The sequence below is a fragment of the Chelmon rostratus genome, chromosome 23, assembly GCF_017976325.1.
Source record: "Chelmon rostratus isolate fCheRos1 chromosome 23, fCheRos1.pri, whole genome shotgun sequence".
Taxonomy (NCBI): domain Eukaryota; kingdom Metazoa; phylum Chordata; class Actinopteri; order Chaetodontiformes; family Chaetodontidae; genus Chelmon; species Chelmon rostratus.
Window position 1 is genome coordinate 13,214,928 of NC_055680.1, and position 21,525 is coordinate 13,236,452.

A 21,525-nucleotide genomic window follows, 5' to 3' on the forward strand; every position below is an offset into this window, starting at 1 on the left:
TGCCCATTGTGCGAAACTGGTCAGAACACTCATCACTGAAATGTTCCAGGTCTTCCAGTTTGTCAGTTGTAGACTATTAAAAGAACTACTACATCCATAGCATTCTTTTGTTGTTTCAGCAGGAGAGCAATGTTCATTTGACTGGAGTAAGTATGGCTCTGGGAGTCCGGATAGAATCAGGTCAATGAGATTGGTTGTCACTGCATCATTCTCCTGAATATCGTGCACGTTCTTTAACATGTTGGACATGGAGAAAAGCAAGTGAGTTGCATTGGCCGGGAATCGAACCCGGGCCTCCCGCGTGGCAGGCGAGAATTCTACCACTGAACCACCAATGCATCCGTTGACAAAAATTTTGTCACTCCGAAAAAAAAAATCAGTAGTTATGTGGTGTAACGCGTTTCACTTATAGAGGTTCCATGACAAAAAATGTTCATTGTATGTATTAAACTCAGAGGGCTTGGGCTTTGCAGGGATCAGGTCCTCTGACTCCAAGCTGCCCTGTTCCAGAGCGCCTCTTGTCATCCAGGCCCAGTGTTAGGTGGTCCCGCTCACTAGAGTGGCCATTTTAGCCACTGTAATTGGCTAGATGATGTGGGAGAACTGAGATGATTTCAAAACTGTGCTTTTTGAGGCAGTCAAATAAATTTCTTTCAGTAGGCGTGTGTCCACGTGAATTTGGGAAAGGTGGTTGATAATTTCATCCAGTAACCAGTTCTTTGTGCTCATAGTTTTCAGATTTTGCAGTTATAGGCCTGGGGTGTTTATGGTCCTTTTTAAAAACACTGAGATGGTGGACACGGTGGAAGAAGATTTGGCTGACTCTTTCGATAGGATCTTAAGTTTAATGTTCGTTTGACTGGAGGAAGTATGGTCTGAAGGCTCTGGGTTTCCGGATAGAATCAGGTCAATCTTGCATAGTTTGCGCTTGCAGATCTAGTATTGTTTAATGTTCGTTTGACTGGAGGAAGTATGGTCTGAAGGCTCTGGCTTTCCGGATAGAATCAGGTCAATCTTGCATAGTTTGCGCTTGCAGATCTAGTATTGTTTCTTTCATTTGATTTTAGCTGTTTGTTCTCTATGGTCAGAGGGCGGAGCTGGTCATGGCTCAACTCCAAACTGCTTTTCGCTCCTGAAATTCTTTGTGTGACAGGTCAAGGAGTGAAATCCTTGCATCCAGAGCTGTTTATGATCGGTGGATATGAGAGTGTCACTAATCTCTGGGAAGCAGTTGGAAGTTTCCGTTGGGTTGTTGGGTGCATGAATGAATCTCTTGAACAAAGACATTTGCAAGATGAAGTAGAGCTCGCTGTGGCTTCCTTTTTAGATGTTTTGCCCATTGTGCGAAACTGGTCAGAACACTCATCACTGAAATGTTCCAGGTCTTCCAGTTTGTCAGTTGTAGACTATTAAAAGAGCTACTACATCCATAGCATTCTTTTGTTGTTTCAGCAGGAGAGCAATGTTCATTTGACTGGAGTAAGTATGGCTCTGGGAGTCCGGATAGAATCAGGTCAATGAGATTTGTTGTCACTGCATCATTCTCCTGAATATCGTGCACGTTCTTTAACATGTTGGACATGGAGAAAAGCAAGTGAGTTGCATTGGCCGGGAATCGAACCCGAGAATTCTACCACTGAACCACCAATGCATCCGTTGACAAAAATTTTGTCACTCCGAAAAAAAAAATCAGTAGTTATGTGGTGTAACGTGTTTCACTTATAGAGGTTCCATGACAAAAAATGTTCATTGTATGCATTAAACTCAGAGGGCTTGGGCTTTGCAGGGATCAGGTCCTCTGACTCCAAGCTGCCCTGTTCCAGAGCGCCTCTTGTCATCCAGGCCCAGTGTTAGGTGGTCCCGCTCACTAGAGTGGCCATTTTAGCCACTGTAATTGGCTAGATGATGTGGGAGAACTGAGATGATTTCAAAACTGTGCTTTTTGAGGCAGTCAAATAAATTTCTTTCAGTAGGCGTGTGTCCACGTGAATTTGGGAAAGGTGGTTGATAATTTCATCCAGTAACCAGTTCTTTGTGCTCATAGTTTTCAGATTTTGCAGTTATAGGCCTGGGGTGTTTATGGTCCTTTTTAAAAACACTGAGATGGTGGACACGGTGGAAGAAGATTTGGCTGACTCTTTCGATAGGATCTTAAGTTTAATGTTCGTTTGACTGGAGGAAGTATGGTCTGAAGGCTCTGGGTTTCCGGATAGAATCAGGTCAATCTTGCATAGTTTGCGCTTGCAGATCTAGTATTGTTTAATGTTCGTTTGACTGGAGGAAGTATGGTCTGAAGGCTCTGGCTTTCCGGATAGAATCAGGTCAATCTTGCATAGTTTGCGCTTGCAGATCTAGTATTGTGTCTTTCATTTGATTTTAGCTGTTTGTTCTCTATGGTCAGAGGGCGGAGCTGGTCATGGCTCAACTCCAAACTGCTTTTCGCTCCTGAAATTCTTTGTGTGACAGGTCAAGGAGTGAAATCCTTGCATCCAGAGCTGTTTATGATCGGTGGATATGAGAGTGTCACTAATCTCTGGGAAGCAGTTGGAAGTTTCCGTTGGGTTGTTGGGTGCATGAATGAATCTCTTGAACAAAGACATTTGCAAGATGAAGTAGAGCTCGCTGTGGCTTCCTTTTTAGATGTTTTGCCCATTGTGCGAAACTGGTCAGAACACTCATCACTGAAATGTTCCAGGTCTTCCAGTTTGTCAGTTGTAGACTATTAAAAGAGCTACTACATCCATAGCATTCTTTTGTTGTTTCAGCAGGAGAGCAATGTTCATTTGACTGGAGTAAGTATGGCTCTGGGAGTCCGGATAGAATCAGGTCAATGAGATTTGTTGTCACTGCATCATTCTCCTGAATATCGTGCACGTTCTTTAACATGTTGGACATGGAGAAAAGCAAGTGAGTTGCATTGGCCGGGAATCGAACCCGGGCCTCCCGCGTGGCAGGCGAGAATTCTACCACTGAACCACCAATGCATCCGTTGACAAAATTTTTGTCACTCCGAAAAAAAAAATCAGTAGTTATGTGGTGTAACGTGTTTCACTTATAGAGGTTCCATGACAAAAAATGTTCATTGTATGTATTAAACTCAGAGGGCTTGGGCTTTGCAGGGATCAGGTCCTCTGACTCCAAGCTGCCCTGTTCCAGAGCGCCTCTTGTCATCCAGTAACCAGGTCTTTGTGCTCATAGTTAGATTTTCCAGGTCTTCCAGTTTGTCAGTTGTAGACTATTAAAAGAGCTACTACATCCATAGCATTCTTTTGTTGTTTCAGCAGGAGAGCAATGTTCATTTGACTGGAGTAAGTATGGCTCTGGGAGTCCGGATAGAATCAGGTCAATGAGATTTGTTGTCACTGCATCATTCTCCTGAATATCGTGCACGTTCTTTAACATGTTGGACATGGAGAAAAGCAAGTGAGTTGCATTGGCCGGGAATCGAACCCGAGAATTCTACCACTGAACCACCAATGCATCCGTTGACAAAAATTTTGTCACTCCGAAAAAAAAAATCAGTAGTTATGTGGTGTAACGTGTTTCACTTATCGAGGTTCCATGACAAAAAATGTTCATTGTATGTATTAAACTCAGAGGGCTTGGGCTTTGCAGGGATCAGGTCCTCTGACTCCAAGCTGCCCTGTTCCAGAGCGCCTCTTGTCATCCAGGCCCAGTGTTAGGTGGTCCCGCTCACTAGAGTGGCCATTTTAGCCACTGTAATTGGCTAGATGATGTGGGAGAACTGAGATGATTTCAAAACTGTGCTTTTTGAGGCAGTCAAATAAATTTCTTTCAGTAGGCGTGTGTCCACGTGAATTTGGGAAAGGTGGTTGATAATTTCATCCAGTAACCAGTTCTTTGTGCTCATAGTTTTCAGATTTTGCAGTTATAGGCCTGGGGTGTTTATGGTCCTTTTTAAAAACACTGAGATGGTGGACACGGTGGAAGAAGATTTGGCTGACTCTTTCGATAGGATCTTAAGTTTAATGTTCGTTTGACTGGAGGAAGTATGGTCTGAAGGCTCTGGGTTTCCGGATAGAATCAGGTCAATCTTGCATAGTTTGCGCTTGCAGATCTAGTATTGTTTAATGTTCGTTTGACTGGAGGAAGTATGGTCTGAAGGCTCTGGCTTTCCGGATAGAATCAGGTCAATCTTGCATAGTTTGCGCTTGCAGATCTAGTATTGTGTCTTTCATTTGATTTTAGCTGTTTGTTCTCTATGGTCAGAGGGCGGAGCTGGTCATGGCTCAACTCCAAACTGCTTTTCGCTCCTGAAATTCTTTGTGTGACAGGTCAAGGAGTGAAATCCTTGCATCCAGAGCTGTTTATGATCGGTGGATATGAGAGTGTCACTAATCTCTGGGAAGCAGTTGGAAGTTTCCGTTGGGTTGTTGGGTGCATGAATGAATCTCTTGAACAAAGACATTTGCAAGATGAAGTAGAGCTCGCTGTGGCTTCCTTTTTAGATGTTTTGCCCATTGTGCGAAACTGGTCAGAACACTCATCACTGAAATGTTCCAGGTCTTCCAGTTTGTCAGTTGTAGACTATTAAAAGAGCTACTACATCCATAGCATTCTTTTGTTGTTTCAGCAGGAGAGCAATGTTCATTTGACTGGAGTAAGTATGGCTCTGGGAGTCCGGATAGAATCAGGTCAATGAGATTGGTTGTCACTGCATCATTCTCCTGAATATCGTGCACGTTCTTTAACATGTTGGACATGGAGCAAAGCAAGTGAGTTGCATTGGCCGGGAATCGAACCCGGGCCTCCCGCGTGGCAGGCGAGAATTCTACCACTGAACCACCAATGCATCCGTTGACAAAAATTTTGTCACTCCGAAAAAAAAAATCAGTAGTTATGTGGTGTAACGTGTTTCACTTATAGAGGTTCCATGACAAAAAATGTTCATTGTATGTATTAAACTCAGAGGGCTTGGGCTTTGCAGGGATCAGGTCCTCTGACTCCAAGCTGCCCTGTTCCAGAGCGCCTCTTGTCATCCAGTAACCAGGTCTTTGTGCTCATAGTTAGATTTTCCAGGTCTTCCAGTTTGTCAGTTGTAGACTATTAAAAGAGCTACTACATCCATAGCATTCTTTTGTTGTTTCAGCAGGAGAGCAATGTTCATTTGACTGGAGTAAGTATGGCTCTGGGAGTCCGGATAGAATCAGGTCAATGAAATTTGTTGTCACTGCATCATTCTCCTGAATATCGTGCACGTTCTTTAACATGTTGGACATGGAGAAAAGCAAGTGAGTTGCATTGGCCGGGAATCGAACCCGAGAATTCTACCACTGAACCACCAATGCATCCGTTGACAAAAATTTTGTCACTCTGAAAAAAAAAATCAGTAGTTATGTGGTGTAAAGTGTTTCACTTATAGAGGTTCCATGACAAAAAATGTTCATTGTATGTATTAAATTCAGAGGGCTTGGGCTTTGCAGGGATCAGGTCCTCTGACTCCAAGCTGCCCTGTTCCAGAGCGCCTCTTGTCATCCAGGCCCAGTGTTAGGTGGTCCCGCTCACTAGAGTGGCCATTTTAGCCACTGTAATTGGCTAGATGATGTGGGAGAACTGAGATGATTTCAAAACTGTGCTTTTTGAGGCAGTCAAATAAATTTCTTTCAGTAGGCGTGTGTCCACGTGAATTTGGGAAAGGTGGTTGATAATTTCATCCAGTAACCAGTTCTTTGTGCTCATAGTTTTCAGATTTTGCAGTTATAGGCCTGGGGTGTTTATGGTCCTTTTTAAAAACACTGAGATGGTGGACACGGTGGAAGAAGATTTGGCTGACTCTTTCGATAGGATCTTAAGTTTAATGTTCGTTTGACTGGAGGAAGTATGGTCTGAAGGCTCTGGGTTTCCGGATAGAATCAGGTCAATCTTGCATAGTTTGCGCTTGCAGATCTAGTATTGTTTAATGTTCGTTTGACTGGAGGAAGTATGGTCTGAAGGCTCTGGCTTTCCGGATAGAATCAGGTCAATCTTGCATAGTTTGCGCTTGCAGATCTAGTATTGTTTCTTTCATTTGATTTTAGCTGTTTGTTCTCTATGGTCAGAGGGCGGAGCTGGTCATGGCTCAACTCCAAACTGCTTTTCGCTCCTGAAATTCTTTGTGTGACAGGTCAAGGAGTGAAATCCTTGCATCCAGAGCTGTTTATGATCGGTGGATATGAGAGTGTCACTAATCTCTGGGAAGCAGTTGGAAGTTTCCGTTGGGTTGTTGGGTGCATGAATGAATCTCTTGAACAAAGACATTTGCAAGATGAAGTAGAGCTCGCTGTGGCTTCCTTTTTAGATGTTTTGCCCATTGTGCGAAACTGGTCAGAACACTCATCACTGAAATGTTCCAGGTCTTCCAGTTTGTCAGTTGTAGACTATTAAAAGAGCTACTACATCCATAGCATTCTTTTGTTGTTTCAGCAGGAGAGCAATGTTCATTTGACTGGAGTAAGTATGGCTCTGGGAGTCCGGATAGAATCAGGTCAATGAGATTTGTTGTCACTGCATCATTCTCCTGAATATCGTGCACGTTCTTTAACATGTTGGACATGGAGAAAAGCAAGTGAGTTGCATTGGCCGGGAATCGAACCCGGGCCTCCCGCGTGGCAGGCGAGAATTCTACCACTGAACCACCAATGCATCCGTTGACAAAAATTTTGTCACTCCGAAAAAAAAAATCAGTAGTTATGTGGTGTAACGCGTTTCACTTATAGAGGTTCCATGACAAAAAATGTTCATTGTATGTATTAAACTCAGAGGGCTTGGGCTTTGCAGGGATCAGGTCCTCTGACTCCAAGCTGCCCTGTTCCAGAGCGCCTCTTGTCATCCAGGCCCAGTGTTAGGTGGTCCCGCTCACTAGAGTGGCCATTTTAGCCACTGTAATTGGCTAGATGATGTGGGAGAACTGAGATGATTTCAAAACTGTGCTTTTTGAGGCAGTCAAATAAATTTCTTTCAGTAGGCGTGTGTCCACGTGAATTTGGGAAAGGTGGTTGATAATTTCATCCAGTAACCAGTTCTTTGTGCTCATAGTTTTCAGATTTTGCAGTTATAGGCCTGGGGTGTTTATGGTCCTTTTTAAAAACACTGAGATGGTGGACACGGTGGAAGAAGATTTGGCTGACTCTTTCGATAGGATCTTAAGTTTAATGTTCGTTTGACTGGAGGAAGTATGGTCTGAAGGCTCTGGGTTTCCGGATAGAATCAGGTCAATCTTGCATAGTTTGCGCTTGCAGATCTAGTATTGTTTAATGTTCGTTTGACTGGAGGAAGTATGGTCTGAAGGCTCTGGCTTTCCGGATAGAATCAGGTCAATCTTGCATAGTTTGCGCTTGCAGATCTAGTATTGTGTCTTTCATTTGATTTTAGCTGTTTGTTCTCTATGGTCAGAGGGCGGAGCTGGTCATGGCTCAACTCCAAACTGCTTTTCGCTCCTGAAATTCTTTGTGTGACAGGTCAAGGAGTGAAATCCTTGCATCCAGAGCTGTTTATGATCGGTGGATATGAGAGTGTCACTAATCTCTGGGAAGCAGTTGGAAGTTTCCGTTGGGTTGTTGGGTGCATGAATGAATCTCTTGAACAAAGACATTTGCAAGATGAAGTAGAGCTCGCTGTGGCTTCCTTTTTAGATGTTTTGCCCATTGTGCGAAACTGGTCAGAACACTCATCACTGAAATGTTCCAGGTCTTCCAGTTTGTCAGTTGTAGACTATTAAAAGAGCTACTACATCCATAGCATTCTTTTGTTGTTTCAGCAGGAGAGCAATGTTCATTTGACTGGAGTAAGTATGGCTCTGGGAGTCCGGATAGAATCAGGTCAATGAGATTGGTTGTCACTGCATCATTCTCCTGAATATCGTGCACGTTCTTTAACATGTTGGACATGGAGAAAAGCAAGTGAGTTGCATTGGCCGGGAATCGAACCCGGGCCTCCCGCGTGGCAGGCGAGAATTCTACCACTGAACCACCAATGCATCCGTTGACAAAAATTTTGTCACTCCGAAAAAAAAAATCAGTAGTTATGTGGTGTAACGCGTTTCACTTATAGAGGTTCCATGACAAAAAATGTTCATTGTATGTATTAAACTCAGAGGGCTTGGGCTTTGCAGGGATCAGGTCCTCTGACTCCAAGCTGCCCTGTTCCAGAGCGCCTCTTGTCATCCAGGCCCAGTGTTAGGTGGTCCCGCTCACTAGAGTGGCCATTTTAGCCACTGTAATTGGCTAGATGATGTGGGAGAACTGAGATGATTTCAAAACTGTGCTTTTTGAGGCAGTCAAATAAATTTCTTTCAGTAGGCGTGTGTCCACGTGAATTTGGGAAAGGTGGTTGATAATTTCATCCAGTAACCAGTTCTTTGTGCTCATAGTTTTCAGATTTTGCAGTTATAGGCCTGGGGTGTTTATGGTCCTTTTTAAAAACACTGAGATGGTGGACACGGTGGAAGAAGATTTGGCTGACTCTTTCGATAGGATCTTAAGTTTAATGTTCGTTTGACTGGAGGAAGTATGGTCTGAAGGCTCTGGGTTTCCGGATAGAATCAGGTCAATCTTGCATAGTTTGCGCTTGCAGATCTAGTATTGTTTAATGTTCGTTTGACTGGAGGAAGTATGGTCTGAAGGCTCTGGCTTTCCGGATAGAATCAGGTCAATCTTGCATAGTTTGCGCTTGCAGATCTAGTATTGTTTCTTTCATTTGATTTTAGCTGTTTGTTCTCTATGGTCAGAGGGCGGAGCTGGTCATGGCTCAACTCCAAACTGCTTTTCGCTCCTGAAATTCTTTGTGTGACAGGTCAAGGAGTGAAATCCTTGCATCCAGAGCTGTTTATGATCGGTGGATATGAGAGTGTCACTAATCTCTGGGAAGCAGTTGGAAGTTTCCGTTGGGTTGTTGGGTGCATGAATGAATCTCTTGAACAAAGACATTTGCAAGATGAAGTAGAGCTCGCTGTGGCTTCCTTTTTAGATGTTTTGCCCATTGTGCGAAACTGGTCAGAACACTCATCACTGAAATGTTCCAGGTCTTCCAGTTTGTCAGTTGTAGACTATTAAAAGAGCTACTACATCCATAGCATTCTTTTGTTGTTTCAGCAGGAGAGCAATGTTCATTTGACTGGAGTAAGTATGGCTCTGGGAGTCCGGATAGAATCAGGTCAATGAGATTTGTTGTCACTGCATCATTCTCCTGAATATCGTGCACGTTCTTTAACATGTTGGACATGGAGAAAAGCAAGTGAGTTGCATTGGCCGGGAATCGAACCCGAGAATTCTACCACTGAACCACCAATGCATCCGTTGACAAAAATTTTGTCACTCCGAAAAAAAAAATCAGTAGTTATGTGGTGTAACGTGTTTCACTTATAGAGGTTCCATGACAAAAAATGTTCATTGTATGCATTAAACTCAGAGGGCTTGGGCTTTGCAGGGATCAGGTCCTCTGACTCCAAGCTGCCCTGTTCCAGAGCGCCTCTTGTCATCCAGGCCCAGTGTTAGGTGGTCCCGCTCACTAGAGTGGCCATTTTAGCCACTGTAATTGGCTAGATGATGTGGGAGAACTGAGATGATTTCAAAACTGTGCTTTTTGAGGCAGTCAAATAAATTTCTTTCAGTAGGCGTGTGTCCACGTGAATTTGGGAAAGGTGGTTGATAATTTCATCCAGTAACCAGTTCTTTGTGCTCATAGTTTTCAGATTTTGCAGTTATAGGCCTGGGGTGTTTATGGTCCTTTTTAAAAACACTGAGATGGTGGACACGGTGGAAGAAGATTTGGCTGACTCTTTCGATAGGATCTTAAGTTTAATGTTCGTTTGACTGGAGGAAGTATGGTCTGAAGGCTCTGGGTTTCCGGATAGAATCAGGTCAATCTTGCATAGTTTGCGCTTGCAGATCTAGTATTGTTTAATGTTCGTTTGACTGGAGGAAGTATGGTCTGAAGGCTCTGGCTTTCCGGATAGAATCAGGTCAATCTTGCATAGTTTGCGCTTGCAGATCTAGTATTGTGTCTTTCATTTGATTTTAGCTGTTTGTTCTCTATGGTCAGAGGGCGGAGCTGGTCATGGCTCAACTCCAAACTGCTTTTCGCTCCTGAAATTCTTTGTGTGACAGGTCAAGGAGTGAAATCCTTGCATCCAGAGCTGTTTATGATCGGTGGATATGAGAGTGTCACTAATCTCTGGGAAGCAGTTGGAAGTTTCCGTTGGGTTGTTGGGTGCATGAATGAATCTCTTGAACAAAGACATTTGCAAGATGAAGTAGAGCTCGCTGTGGCTTCCTTTTTAGATGTTTTGCCCATTGTGCGAAACTGGTCAGAACACTCATCACTGAAATGTTCCAGGTCTTCCAGTTTGTCAGTTGTAGACTATTAAAAGAGCTACTACATCCATAGCATTCTTTTGTTGTTTCAGCAGGAGAGCAATGTTCATTTGACTGGAGTAAGTATGGCTCTGGGAGTCCGGATAGAATCAGGTCAATGAGATTTGTTGTCACTGCATCATTCTCCTGAATATCGTGCACGTTCTTTAACATGTTGGACATGGAGAAAAGCAAGTGAGTTGCATTGGCCGGGAATCGAACCCGGGCCTCCCGCGTGGCAGGCGAGAATTCTACCACTGAACCACCAATGCATCCGTTGACAAAATTTTTGTCACTCCGAAAAAAAAAATCAGTAGTTATGTGGTGTAACGTGTTTCACTTATAGAGGTTCCATGACAAAAAATGTTCATTGTATGTATTAAACTCAGAGGGCTTGGGCTTTGCAGGGATCAGGTCCTCTGACTCCAAGCTGCCCTGTTCCAGAGCGCCTCTTGTCATCCAGTAACCAGGTCTTTGTGCTCATAGTTAGATTTTCCAGGTCTTCCAGTTTGTCAGTTGTAGACTATTAAAAGAGCTACTACATCCATAGCATTCTTTTGTTGTTTCAGCAGGAGAGCAATGTTCATTTGACTGGAGTAAGTATGGCTCTGGGAGTCCGGATAGAATCAGGTCAATGAGATTTGTTGTCACTGCATCATTCTCCTGAATATCGTGCACGTTCTTTAACATGTTGGACATGGAGAAAAGCAAGTGAGTTGCATTGGCCGGGAATCGAACCCGAGAATTCTACCACTGAACCACCAATGCATCCGTTGACAAAAATTTTGTCACTCCGAAAAAAAAAATCAGTAGTTATGTGGTGTAACGTGTTTCACTTATCGAGGTTCCATGACAAAAAATGTTCATTGTATGTATTAAACTCAGAGGGCTTGGGCTTTGCAGGGATCAGGTCCTCTGACTCCAAGCTGCCCTGTTCCAGAGCGCCTCTTGTCATCCAGGCCCAGTGTTAGGTGGTCCCGCTCACTAGAGTGGCCATTTTAGCCACTGTAATTGGCTAGATGATGTGGGAGAACTGAGATGATTTCAAAACTGTGCTTTTTGAGGCAGTCAAATAAATTTCTTTCAGTAGGCGTGTGTCCACGTGAATTTGGGAAAGGTGGTTGATAATTTCATCCAGTAACCAGTTCTTTGTGCTCATAGTTTTCAGATTTTGCAGTTATAGGCCTGGGGTGTTTATGGTCCTTTTTAAAAACACTGAGATGGTGGACACGGTGGAAGAAGATTTGGCTGACTCTTTCGATAGGATCTTAAGTTTAATGTTCGTTTGACTGGAGGAAGTATGGTCTGAAGGCTCTGGGTTTCCGGATAGAATCAGGTCAATCTTGCATAGTTTGCGCTTGCAGATCTAGTATTGTTTAATGTTCGTTTGACTGGAGGAAGTATGGTCTGAAGGCTCTGGCTTTCCGGATAGAATCAGGTCAATCTTGCATAGTTTGCGCTTGCAGATCTAGTATTGTGTCTTTCATTTGATTTTAGCTGTTTGTTCTCTATGGTCAGAGGGCGGAGCTGGTCATGGCTCAACTCCAAACTGCTTTTCGCTCCTGAAATTCTTTGTGTGACAGGTCAAGGAGTGAAATCCTTGCATCCAGAGCTGTTTATGATCGGTGGATATGAGAGTGTCACTAATCTCTGGGAAGCAGTTGGAAGTTTCCGTTGGGTTGTTGGGTGCATGAATGAATCTCTTGAACAAAGACATTTGCAAGATGAAGTAGAGCTCGCTGTGGCTTCCTTTTTAGATGTTTTGCCCATTGTGCGAAACTGGTCAGAACACTCATCACTGAAATGTTCCAGGTCTTCCAGTTTGTCAGTTGTAGACTATTAAAAGAGCTACTACATCCATAGCATTCTTTTGTTGTTTCAGCAGGAGAGCAATGTTCATTTGACTGGAGTAAGTATGGCTCTGGGAGTCCGGATAGAATCAGGTCAATGAGATTGGTTGTCACTGCATCATTCTCCTGAATATCGTGCACGTTCTTTAACATGTTGGACATGGAGCAAAGCAAGTGAGTTGCATTGGCCGGGAATCGAACCCGGGCCTCCCGCGTGGCAGGCGAGAATTCTACCACTGAACCACCAATGCATCCGTTGACAAAAATTTTGTCACTCCGAAAAAAAAAATCAGTAGTTATGTGGTGTAACGTGTTTCACTTATAGAGGTTCCATGACAAAAAATGTTCATTGTATGTATTAAACTCAGAGGGCTTGGGCTTTGCAGGGATCAGGTCCTCTGACTCCAAGCTGCCCTGTTCCAGAGCGCCTCTTGTCATCCAGTAACCAGGTCTTTGTGCTCATAGTTAGATTTTCCAGGTCTTCCAGTTTGTCAGTTGTAGACTATTAAAAGAGCTACTACATCCATAGCATTCTTTTGTTGTTTCAGCAGGAGAGCAATGTTCATTTGACTGGAGTAAGTATGGCTCTGGGAGTCCGGATAGAATCAGGTCAATGAAATTTGTTGTCACTGCATCATTCTCCTGAATATCGTGCACGTTCTTTAACATGTTGGACATGGAGAAAAGCAAGTGAGTTGCATTGGCCGGGAATCGAACCCGAGAATTCTACCACTGAACCACCAATGCATCCGTTGACAAAAATTTTGTCACTCTGAAAAAAAAAATCAGTAGTTATGTGGTGTAAAGTGTTTCACTTATAGAGGTTCCATGACAAAAAATGTTCATTGTATGTATTAAATTCAGAGGGCTTGGGCTTTGCAGGGATCAGGTCCTCTGACTCCAAGCTGCCCTGTTCCAGAGCGCCTCTTGTCATCCAGGCCCAGTGTTAGGTGGTCCCGCTCACTAGAGTGGCCATTTTAGCCACTGTAATTGGCTAGATGATGTGGGAGAACTGAGATGATTTCAAAACTGTGCTTTTTGAGGCAGTCAAATAAATTTCTTTCAGTAGGCGTGTGTCCACGTGAATTTGGGAAAGGTGGTTGATAATTTCATCCAGTAACCAGTTCTTTGTGCTCATAGTTTTCAGATTTTGCAGTTATAGGCCTGGGGTGTTTATGGTCCTTTTTAAAAACACTGAGATGGTGGACACGGTGGAAGAAGATTTGGCTGACTCTTTCGATAGGATCTTAAGTTTAATGTTCGTTTGACTGGAGGAAGTATGGTCTGAAGGCTCTGGGTTTCCGGATAGAATCAGGTCAATCTTGCATAGTTTGCGCTTGCAGATCTAGTATTGTTTAATGTTCGTTTGACTGGAGGAAGTATGGTCTGAAGGCTCTGGCTTTCCGGATAGAATCAGGTCAATCTTGCATAGTTTGCGCTTGCAGATCTAGTATTGTTTCTTTCATTTGATTTTAGCTGTTTGTTCTCTATGGTCAGAGGGCGGAGCTGGTCATGGCTCAACTCCAAACTGCTTTTCGCTCCTGAAATTCTTTGTGTGACAGGTCAAGGAGTGAAATCCTTGCATCCAGAGCTGTTTATGATCGGTGGATATGAGAGTGTCACTAATCTCTGGGAAGCAGTTGGAAGTTTCCGTTGGGTTGTTGGGTGCATGAATGAATCTCTTGAACAAAGACATTTGCAAGATGAAGTAGAGCTCGCTGTGGCTTCCTTTTTAGATGTTTTGCCCATTGTGCGAAACTGGTCAGAACACTCATCACTGAAATGTTCCAGGTCTTCCAGTTTGTCAGTTGTAGACTATTAAAAGAGCTACTACATCCATAGCATTCTTTTGTTGTTTCAGCAGGAGAGCAATGTTCATTTGACTGGAGTAAGTATGGCTCTGGGAGTCCGGATAGAATCAGGTCAGTGAGATTGGTTGTCACTGCATCATTCTCCTGAATATCGTGCACGTTCTTTAACATGTTGGACATGGAGAAAAACAAGTGAGTTGCATTGGCCGGGAATCGAACCCGGGCCTCCCGCGTGGCAGGCGAGAATTCTACCACTGAACCACCAATGCATACGTTGACAAAAATTTTGTCACTCCGAAAAAAAAAATCAGTAGTTATGTGGTGTAACGTGTTTCACTTATAGAGGTTCCATGACAAAAAATGTTCATTGTATGTATTAAACTCAGAGGGCTTGGGCTTTGCAGGGATCAGGTCCTCTGACTCCAAGCTGCCCTGTTCCAGAGCGCCTCTTGTCATCCAGTAACCAGGTCTTTGTGCTCATAGTTAGATTTTCCAGGTCTTCCAGTTTGTCAGTTGTAGACTATTAAAAGAGCTACTACATCCATAGCATTCTTTTGTTGTTTCAGCAGGAGAGCAATGTTCATTTGACTGGAGTAAGTATGGCTCTGGGAGTCCGGATAGAATCAGGTCAATGAGATTTGTTGTCACTGCATCATTCTCCTGAATATCGTGCACGTTCTTTAACATGTTGGACATGGAGAAAAGCAAGTGAGTTGCATTGGCCGGGAATCGAACCCGAGAATTCTACCACTGAACCACCAATGCATCCGTTGACAAAAATTTTGTCACTCTGAAAAAAAAAATCAGTAGTTATGTGGTGTAAAGTGTTTCACTTATAGAGGTTCCATGACAAAAAATGTTCATTGTATGTATTAAATTCAGAGGGCTTGGGCTTTGCAGGGATCAGGTCCTCTGACTCCAAGCTGCCCTGTTCCAGAGCGCCTCTTGTCATCCAGGCCCAGTGTTAGGTGGTCCCGCTCACTAGAGTGGCCATTTTAGCCACTGTAATTGGCTAGATGATGTGGGAGAACTGAGATGATTTCAAAACTGTGCTTTTTGAGGCAGTCAAATAAATTTCTTTCAGTAGGCGTGTGTCCACGTGAATTTGGGAAAGGTGGTTGATAATTTCATCCAGTAACCAGTTCTTTGTGCTCATAGTTTTCAGATTTTGCAGTTATAGGCCTGGGGTGTTTATGGTCCTTTTTAAAAACACTGAGATGGTGGACACGGTGGAAGAAGATTTGGCTGACTCTTTCGATAGGATCTTAAGTTTAATGTTCGTTTGACTGGAGGAAGTATGGTCTGAAGGCTCTGGGTTTCCGGATAGAATCAGGTCAATCTTGCATAGTTTGCGCTTGCAGATCTAGTATTGTTTAATGTTCGTTTGACTGGAGGAAGTATGGTCTGAAGGCTCTGGCTTTCCGGATAGAATCAGGTCAATCTTGCATAGTTTGCGCTTGCAGATCTAGTATTGTTTCTTTCATTTGATTTTAGCTGTTTGTTCTCTACGGTCAGAGGGCGGAGCTGGTCATGGCTCAACTCCAAACTGCTTTTCGCTCCTGAAATTCTTTGTGTGACAGGTCAAGGAGTGAAATCCTTGCATCCAGAGCTGTTTATGATCGGTGGATATGAGAGTGTCACTAATCTCTGGGAAGCAGTTGGAAGTTTCCGTTGGGTTGTTGGGTGCATGAATGAATCTCTTGAACAAAGACATTTGCAAGATGAAGTAGAGCTCGCTGTGGCTTCCTTTTTAGATGTTTTGCCCATTGTGCGAAACTGGTCAGAACACTCATCACTGAAATGTTCCAGGTCTTCCAGTTTGTCAGTTGTAGACTATTAAAAGAGCTACTACATCCATAGCATTCTTTTGTTGTTTCAGCAGGAGAGCAATGTTCATTTGACTGGAGTAAGTATGGCTCTGGGAGTCCGGATAGAATCAGGTCAATGAGATTGGTTGTCACTGCATCATTCTCCTGAATATCGTGCACGTTCTTTAACATGTTGGACATGGAGAAAAGCAAGTGAGTTGCATTGGCCGGGAATCGAACCCGAGAATTCTACCACTGAACCACCAATGCATCCATTGATAAAAGTTTTGTCACTCCGACATGTGTCCACGTGAATTTGGGAAAGGTGGTTGATAATTTCATCCAGTAACCAGTTCTTTGTGCTCATAGTTTTCAGATTTTGCAGTTATAGGCCTGGGGTGTTTGTGGTCCTTTTTAACAACACTGAGATGGTGGACACGGTGGAAGAAGATTTGGCAGACTCATTCGATAGGATCTTAAGTTTAATGTTCATTTGACTGGAGGAAGTATGGTCTGAAGGCTCTGGGATTCCCGATCGAATCAGGTCAATCTTGCATCGTAAGGAAAAGTAAGAAAAAAGCGGGTCAGCAACCAGCTGCTGGTCATCCAGCGCCATCTTGACAAAATGGCTGATCTACAATATACTTTCCCTTTTATAAATATTCAAACAAGTAAATTATAATAAATAAAAATATGGCAGACTATAGTTGGATCAGAGATGTAATAAAGAGTGGTTTCAGCTTGATCCTGGAAACATCTTAGTTAACTTGTGCAGAAGTCTGTTCTTTTTATTACCTGAGACTGTAATAAACCACGTCTCATGCTTTTGGATGAAAACTGCAGATTATTACACTTTGCCGGAAATTTCAGCACTAGTCGTATTTATTCTCTCTGTTTCTCTCTTTGCCACTTATCCAGATCGTCACCATGGCACACCCATGCTGCTGGAGGGAGTTCGCTGTATTGGCGTGGAGTTGGAGTACGACTCTGAACAGAGCGACTGGCAAGGATTTGACTAAAGCTTAAGTTCCTGCTCCCCATCCACCTGAAGTACACACACGTACACAAATATATACACACATTTTCACCACCATAGAACTGTACACCTACCAAATTAAACAGAACACACACCAGCCATTTCCCCAAATAGAAAATACACACAGATGATTTAGTGCCACGTTATGTGCAGCAACTCAGTGTTTAGTTTTGGATCCAGAGGAAATTGATATTTGTGTGCAGAAAACATATAGATGCATAAACATTCCTCTGATGTGACTTTCACAACATCGACAGCATCTGAACGGACAGTTTTTCACTTTGCTTCATCTCTCCTCCAACCCTCCTTCTTTCACCATGACATATTCTGTTGCTAACCTGTGTTTTCCTCCCTGATCTCTAGAGGGCAGCAGTGCTCCTTTAATCAGTGCAGCCTCAGATCCTTTTCACTGCCTCTTGTGCTCCAGTTCACTGTTTTCCCAATGTGAAAACTGTACAAACTGTATCCCACAAGGATTTATAGGTGAAGGACTAAACAAGGGCTCTTTTATAAACCAAGCAGCTTGAAATCTATGTATAGGAAGGAATACAGATCTGCACAATTCAGGGGGGGAAAAAATCGAACTGATCAGCAACGTTAGCATGTAATATCTTGGTTAGACCATAAGGGGGCACTGCAGACCACTGTATGTAATGCTCCTATAATCTGAAGGTTTTCTTTACTGCAGTTTGGTCATGCTTCCCCATTTAAAGGAAAAATCCAACTATTTCATGATTTGTAGTTCATTTTTCTGTTGTACCAAATTTCCCCTCAACCTGCCCTAACAACTACTGCTGAAGTGCATCTTTTCTGCATTTCCCAGGAAATCCCAAGAACATGTGTGAACTCATTTCAATACTGTAGGTGTATGTGTGGAAAGCAATTGCAGCAGCAATAATGAAAAGAGGGGCTTTGTTCTGAGGAAAAAAAAACCAATTAGTACCTCATGTGCTACAGCTATAAGGCATTAATCTACTGATGGATCTCCTTGTATGATCATTAAACATTTGTTTCAGAAAGTATGTCAAGAAAGAAGCGCTATGTCTTTCATTACGAGGAACTGACACCAAAATCTGATGTGTACTGTTTGTTTTTGATCTTTTAAACATTTTTCTGCTCCCAAACTTTTTGTCGTTGAGCTGCAAACATTTTGACATAATATGTATTTTTCTGCCTTCAGCAGAATTAAAACAAAACAAGAAGTTTCAATAACAAATGCAGTGTACTGCACATAGCCATCAGGGGTATTTAATTGAGATGAAACAATTAGTCAATTAATTGGTTAGTCAGTCAGCCAAAAATATGAGTTATTCTGATAATAGATTAATGATTTAAGACATTTTCAACCTTAAATGTAAAAATTCTCTGATTCTAGCTTTGCAAATGTGAGGATTTTCTTTATAAACTTTATATCTTTGGGTTTTGGATGAGACATTTGGAGATGTGACCTCTCGACTGAGAAATTGTGACTTTTTTTCAGTATTTTCTGACCAAAGTATTAAACTAATCTGAAATAATCACTAGCTTGATGGACCATGAAAATCATCTTGCATTGAAGTGTTTCGGGTGGATTTTTCCTTTAATCAAACCTGCTGCAGCCGGTCCAGAAGAGTTCAGGAAGGATCTGTTTCTTTTGTTTGAATTCATGAAGCCTTCAGAACACACGTGACACAAGTGCCTTTCATTGCACCGTCCCACTTCTATTTAACTTGAACCCAAAGTTGTTTCACCATCTCCTGTGCATCTTGTCACAAACTGTACCCACCAGACAAACACATGGAGCAGTTTGGAGAATCCATAAAAGTCCAGCATAACAGCTGCCTGTTTGTTGTCTGTACAGTGTTCAGTTTCACTTCTTCCATCGGCTTGCTTTACACTGTTGTGTCTGACTTTCAGTCCGGTTGCTCTCATTGCAGTACGAGTGCAGATCAGAGAGAGCTGACAGGCACGATCACTTATCAGTGAATTACCTGTCGGTTCTGCTTCATTTATGTTTGTACTTGTAGAGCAAGTGCCACGATCTGGCTGCACTGTCGTCTCCTCCTTTTTACAAAAACCACAACGTTTTCTCTCTCTGAATCAACATTTTTTTTGTCTTTGTTTTACCCGACTGACTTCATCAGCCTTAAAGGAAATGATTCTGTGTGTAATTTCTCGACGTAGTCAACCATAGGCTGTTGGTGTAGTGCAGATTAGATTTATTTGATGTTTGCTTGCGTGTAATATAGGTCAGAGTCTGGTTTGTTTCTTGTTAGTGTGAAACTGAAGTGCTCAGTAGGTTACTGTTTGAAGAATGTAGCAGCTCATTTGTTGATATCTGCTCCCTCTGCCTGTGATTTGTATTTTTGAATGTCAAAAAACAATAATAATAAAAATGTGTGTACGTTTGACTTTTGTTACCTCTTGGTGCTTCTGTCAGTTCATCGCAGGAACACTTGGTGGCAGTCTACACTGCTTCGCCGATGTCCCCTCTGTTACATTAAATATCTTTTTTTATGCGGTTCCAGTGGAGCTGGAGAAACATTTGGATGCAGGATTTAAAAAAATAAAGACACCAATGTTTCAGATGAATGTGCAGTGTAGTTTCACCTCAACGGCATCCAGTCTGTTCTGTTACATGAGCAACAGCCAACACTTATTGGAAACAGGTTATATTAAATTTTACTGGTGTGCAAAGAGACAGAAATCAGACCCAGAGGTGTGAGAAAAGACTTGTTTGTAATATTCAACAAGAAGTTTTAAGAAAACAATTTACTGTCATTTTGCTGTATCTGCTGTTCAATAGCTGAAACTGATTGATGAAAATAAGTCCTTTTTTCTTGTGATTCTTTTTAGTATTTACAAGTCAGAAAGTTCACTTAAAATAGAGAAATATTTGAAATCACACCAATTAAAGAGATACTTTATAAGCCTATCACAAATATCACAGACTGATTTTTTAAATCAATTCTAAATTTATCAGTTATAATCCAGTGTGAATTTCTTAGTTGTTTTATACTTTTAGAGATTGATTTGCATAGAAACACCAATGGTTGTTATAAAAACTTGTTGCCTGTACTGATTAATCCTTAAAGTCCAAAAAATGTGTTTTTTCTACTACTGGCATGTGCCTCCATATTTAGCTTCAAATATGGAGGTATTGTACTTTTTCTTTTTCTGAATAACCAAGGCTGCTAGAAAATGAAGAAATAGTTGATGTGAATTATTGCATTCACACTGAAAAGATTATGTAGAACTGAGGTTTGCCTTGGAAATTTCAGTTACAACCCCAAATCCAAATAAGATGGAACGCTGTGTAAAGCATAAATTAAACAGAGTTTAACTTCCTAATCCTTTTTGACATTTACTCAATTGAAAACAGCACAATATATTTAACGTCTGACCTTATCAGCTTCATTGATTTATGTAAATATTTGTTTATTTTGAATTTGATGCAGCAACACCTTTCAAGCAAGTTGGGACAGGAGCAACAAAAGAATGGAAAAGTTGTGGATCGCTCCAAAAACACCTGTTTGGCTCCTTCCACAGGTAAACAGGTTGATTGCTAACAGGTGGTAGTATCATGATTGGGTTTGAAAGGAGCATCCTGGAAAGGCTCAGTGGTTCACAGCGAGGACGGAGCGAGGTTCAACAGTTTGTGAACACATGATTGTAAGGAGATTAATACATGGACTCATGAGCACTTTGTAAAACTGTTGGTAAACAGTTTGTAAATGATTCTGTTTTTATTTAGGTTTTACACAGCGCCTGGAATCAAGGTTGTACAAAATGCATTTTCCAATATGATTACAGAGCAGTAACTGAACTGAAGCAAAAAACCGACAGAGCAACAGCAAAGCTTTAGTCAGACTCCACTAAAACAGCTGAGGGGCTGTTTCCAGTGCTGGCTCAGGAGAGGACAGACTCTCTGAGGAAGTGAAGAAGTTTAGTTTGAGCTGTTCTCAAATCCACATTATAAAGATAATTATTATTATAATTACACTTAGGAGGCATTACAGCATCAGTGTGAGTCTGGCCTGTGGCGCCTGGATTTCATATCTTCAGAATGAAACAAAACTCAAAGCTTCGTTTAAATCCTTATTTGCATGACTGAAAAACTACAAAAATAAGAAAACCCTGCAGCTATATAAAAGATAAATTTTCTCTGGCTCGTTTCCAGACGTTATATAACATTAAATAAACATTGCAATGCAAATAAACACCACTAAATGCTGCAATGCTGGCCTGTTTGAAACAAATATCCTTCACCAGCAACACTAAACCTAACACCTTCTTTATTTTTGAAAATGTGTATTATAAATTTGGTGCGCAGAGATGATTATTGGTTGTTGGGGTTGGGTTGGGGGTGTATAAGCATGTGTTTGGTGCCTGACACTAAAAGAAAAGTTGGACGAAAGTGTGCGGGGCTCGGCGGTGCTTTGCTCTCCTATGGGACGGTTTGCGTCCTACAGCTGAACCCGGTCACAGCAGCACCACCGCCTCTGCACGAATCACACAATTATCACACACATCAGGGGGAAAAAATGACCTTTTGACCGGAGGCGGCTGTGCACCTGTAACTTTCAGTCTTCTAGAGGAGGTTCACAACGATGCGGGGCTGAGGGGGGATCCGTCTTGGAAGAAAAGAGGAAGAAATCCATTTGATTTCGTGGCTGTTTTGTCACTCTTCCG

General features: G+C 42.3%; 1 protein-coding gene and 8 non-coding genes across 9 annotated transcripts in view; 1 reads left to right on the plus strand and 8 right to left on the minus strand.

The window, feature by feature from the left end:
• The window catches only part of c23h20orf27 (chromosome 23 C20orf27 homolog), a 61,793-nt gene extending 42,549 nt beyond the window's left edge, over nt 1-19,244 (plus strand). Inside the window, exon 6 of the mRNA XM_041965106.1 lies at nt 16,737-19,244. Within this exon, the coding sequence (XP_041821040.1) occupies nt 16,737-16,837 (101 nt within the window). The 3' untranslated portion in view covers nt 16,838-19,244. The remainder of the gene's footprint in view (nt 1-16,736) is intronic.
• trnag-gcc lies at nt 268-338 on the minus strand. Its single transcript has one exon. It is a non-coding gene; the product is annotated as a tRNA-Gly (tRNA).
• On the minus strand, nt 2,914-2,984 carry trnag-gcc. Its single transcript has one exon. It is a non-coding gene; the product is annotated as a tRNA-Gly (tRNA).
• trnag-gcc lies at nt 4,743-4,813 on the minus strand. Its single transcript has one exon. It is a non-coding gene; the product is annotated as a tRNA-Gly (tRNA).
• trnag-gcc lies at nt 6,572-6,642 on the minus strand. The gene has a single exon. It is a non-coding gene; the product is annotated as a tRNA-Gly (tRNA).
• Nucleotides 7,905-7,975, minus strand: trnag-gcc. Its single transcript has one exon. It is a non-coding gene; the product is annotated as a tRNA-Gly (tRNA).
• Nucleotides 10,551-10,621, minus strand: trnag-gcc. Its single transcript has one exon. It is a non-coding gene; the product is annotated as a tRNA-Gly (tRNA).
• Nucleotides 12,380-12,450, minus strand: trnag-gcc. The gene has a single exon. It is a non-coding gene; the product is annotated as a tRNA-Gly (tRNA).
• Nucleotides 14,209-14,279, minus strand: trnag-gcc. The gene has a single exon. It is a non-coding gene; the product is annotated as a tRNA-Gly (tRNA).
• Nucleotides 19,245-21,525: the final 2,281 nt, after the last annotated feature.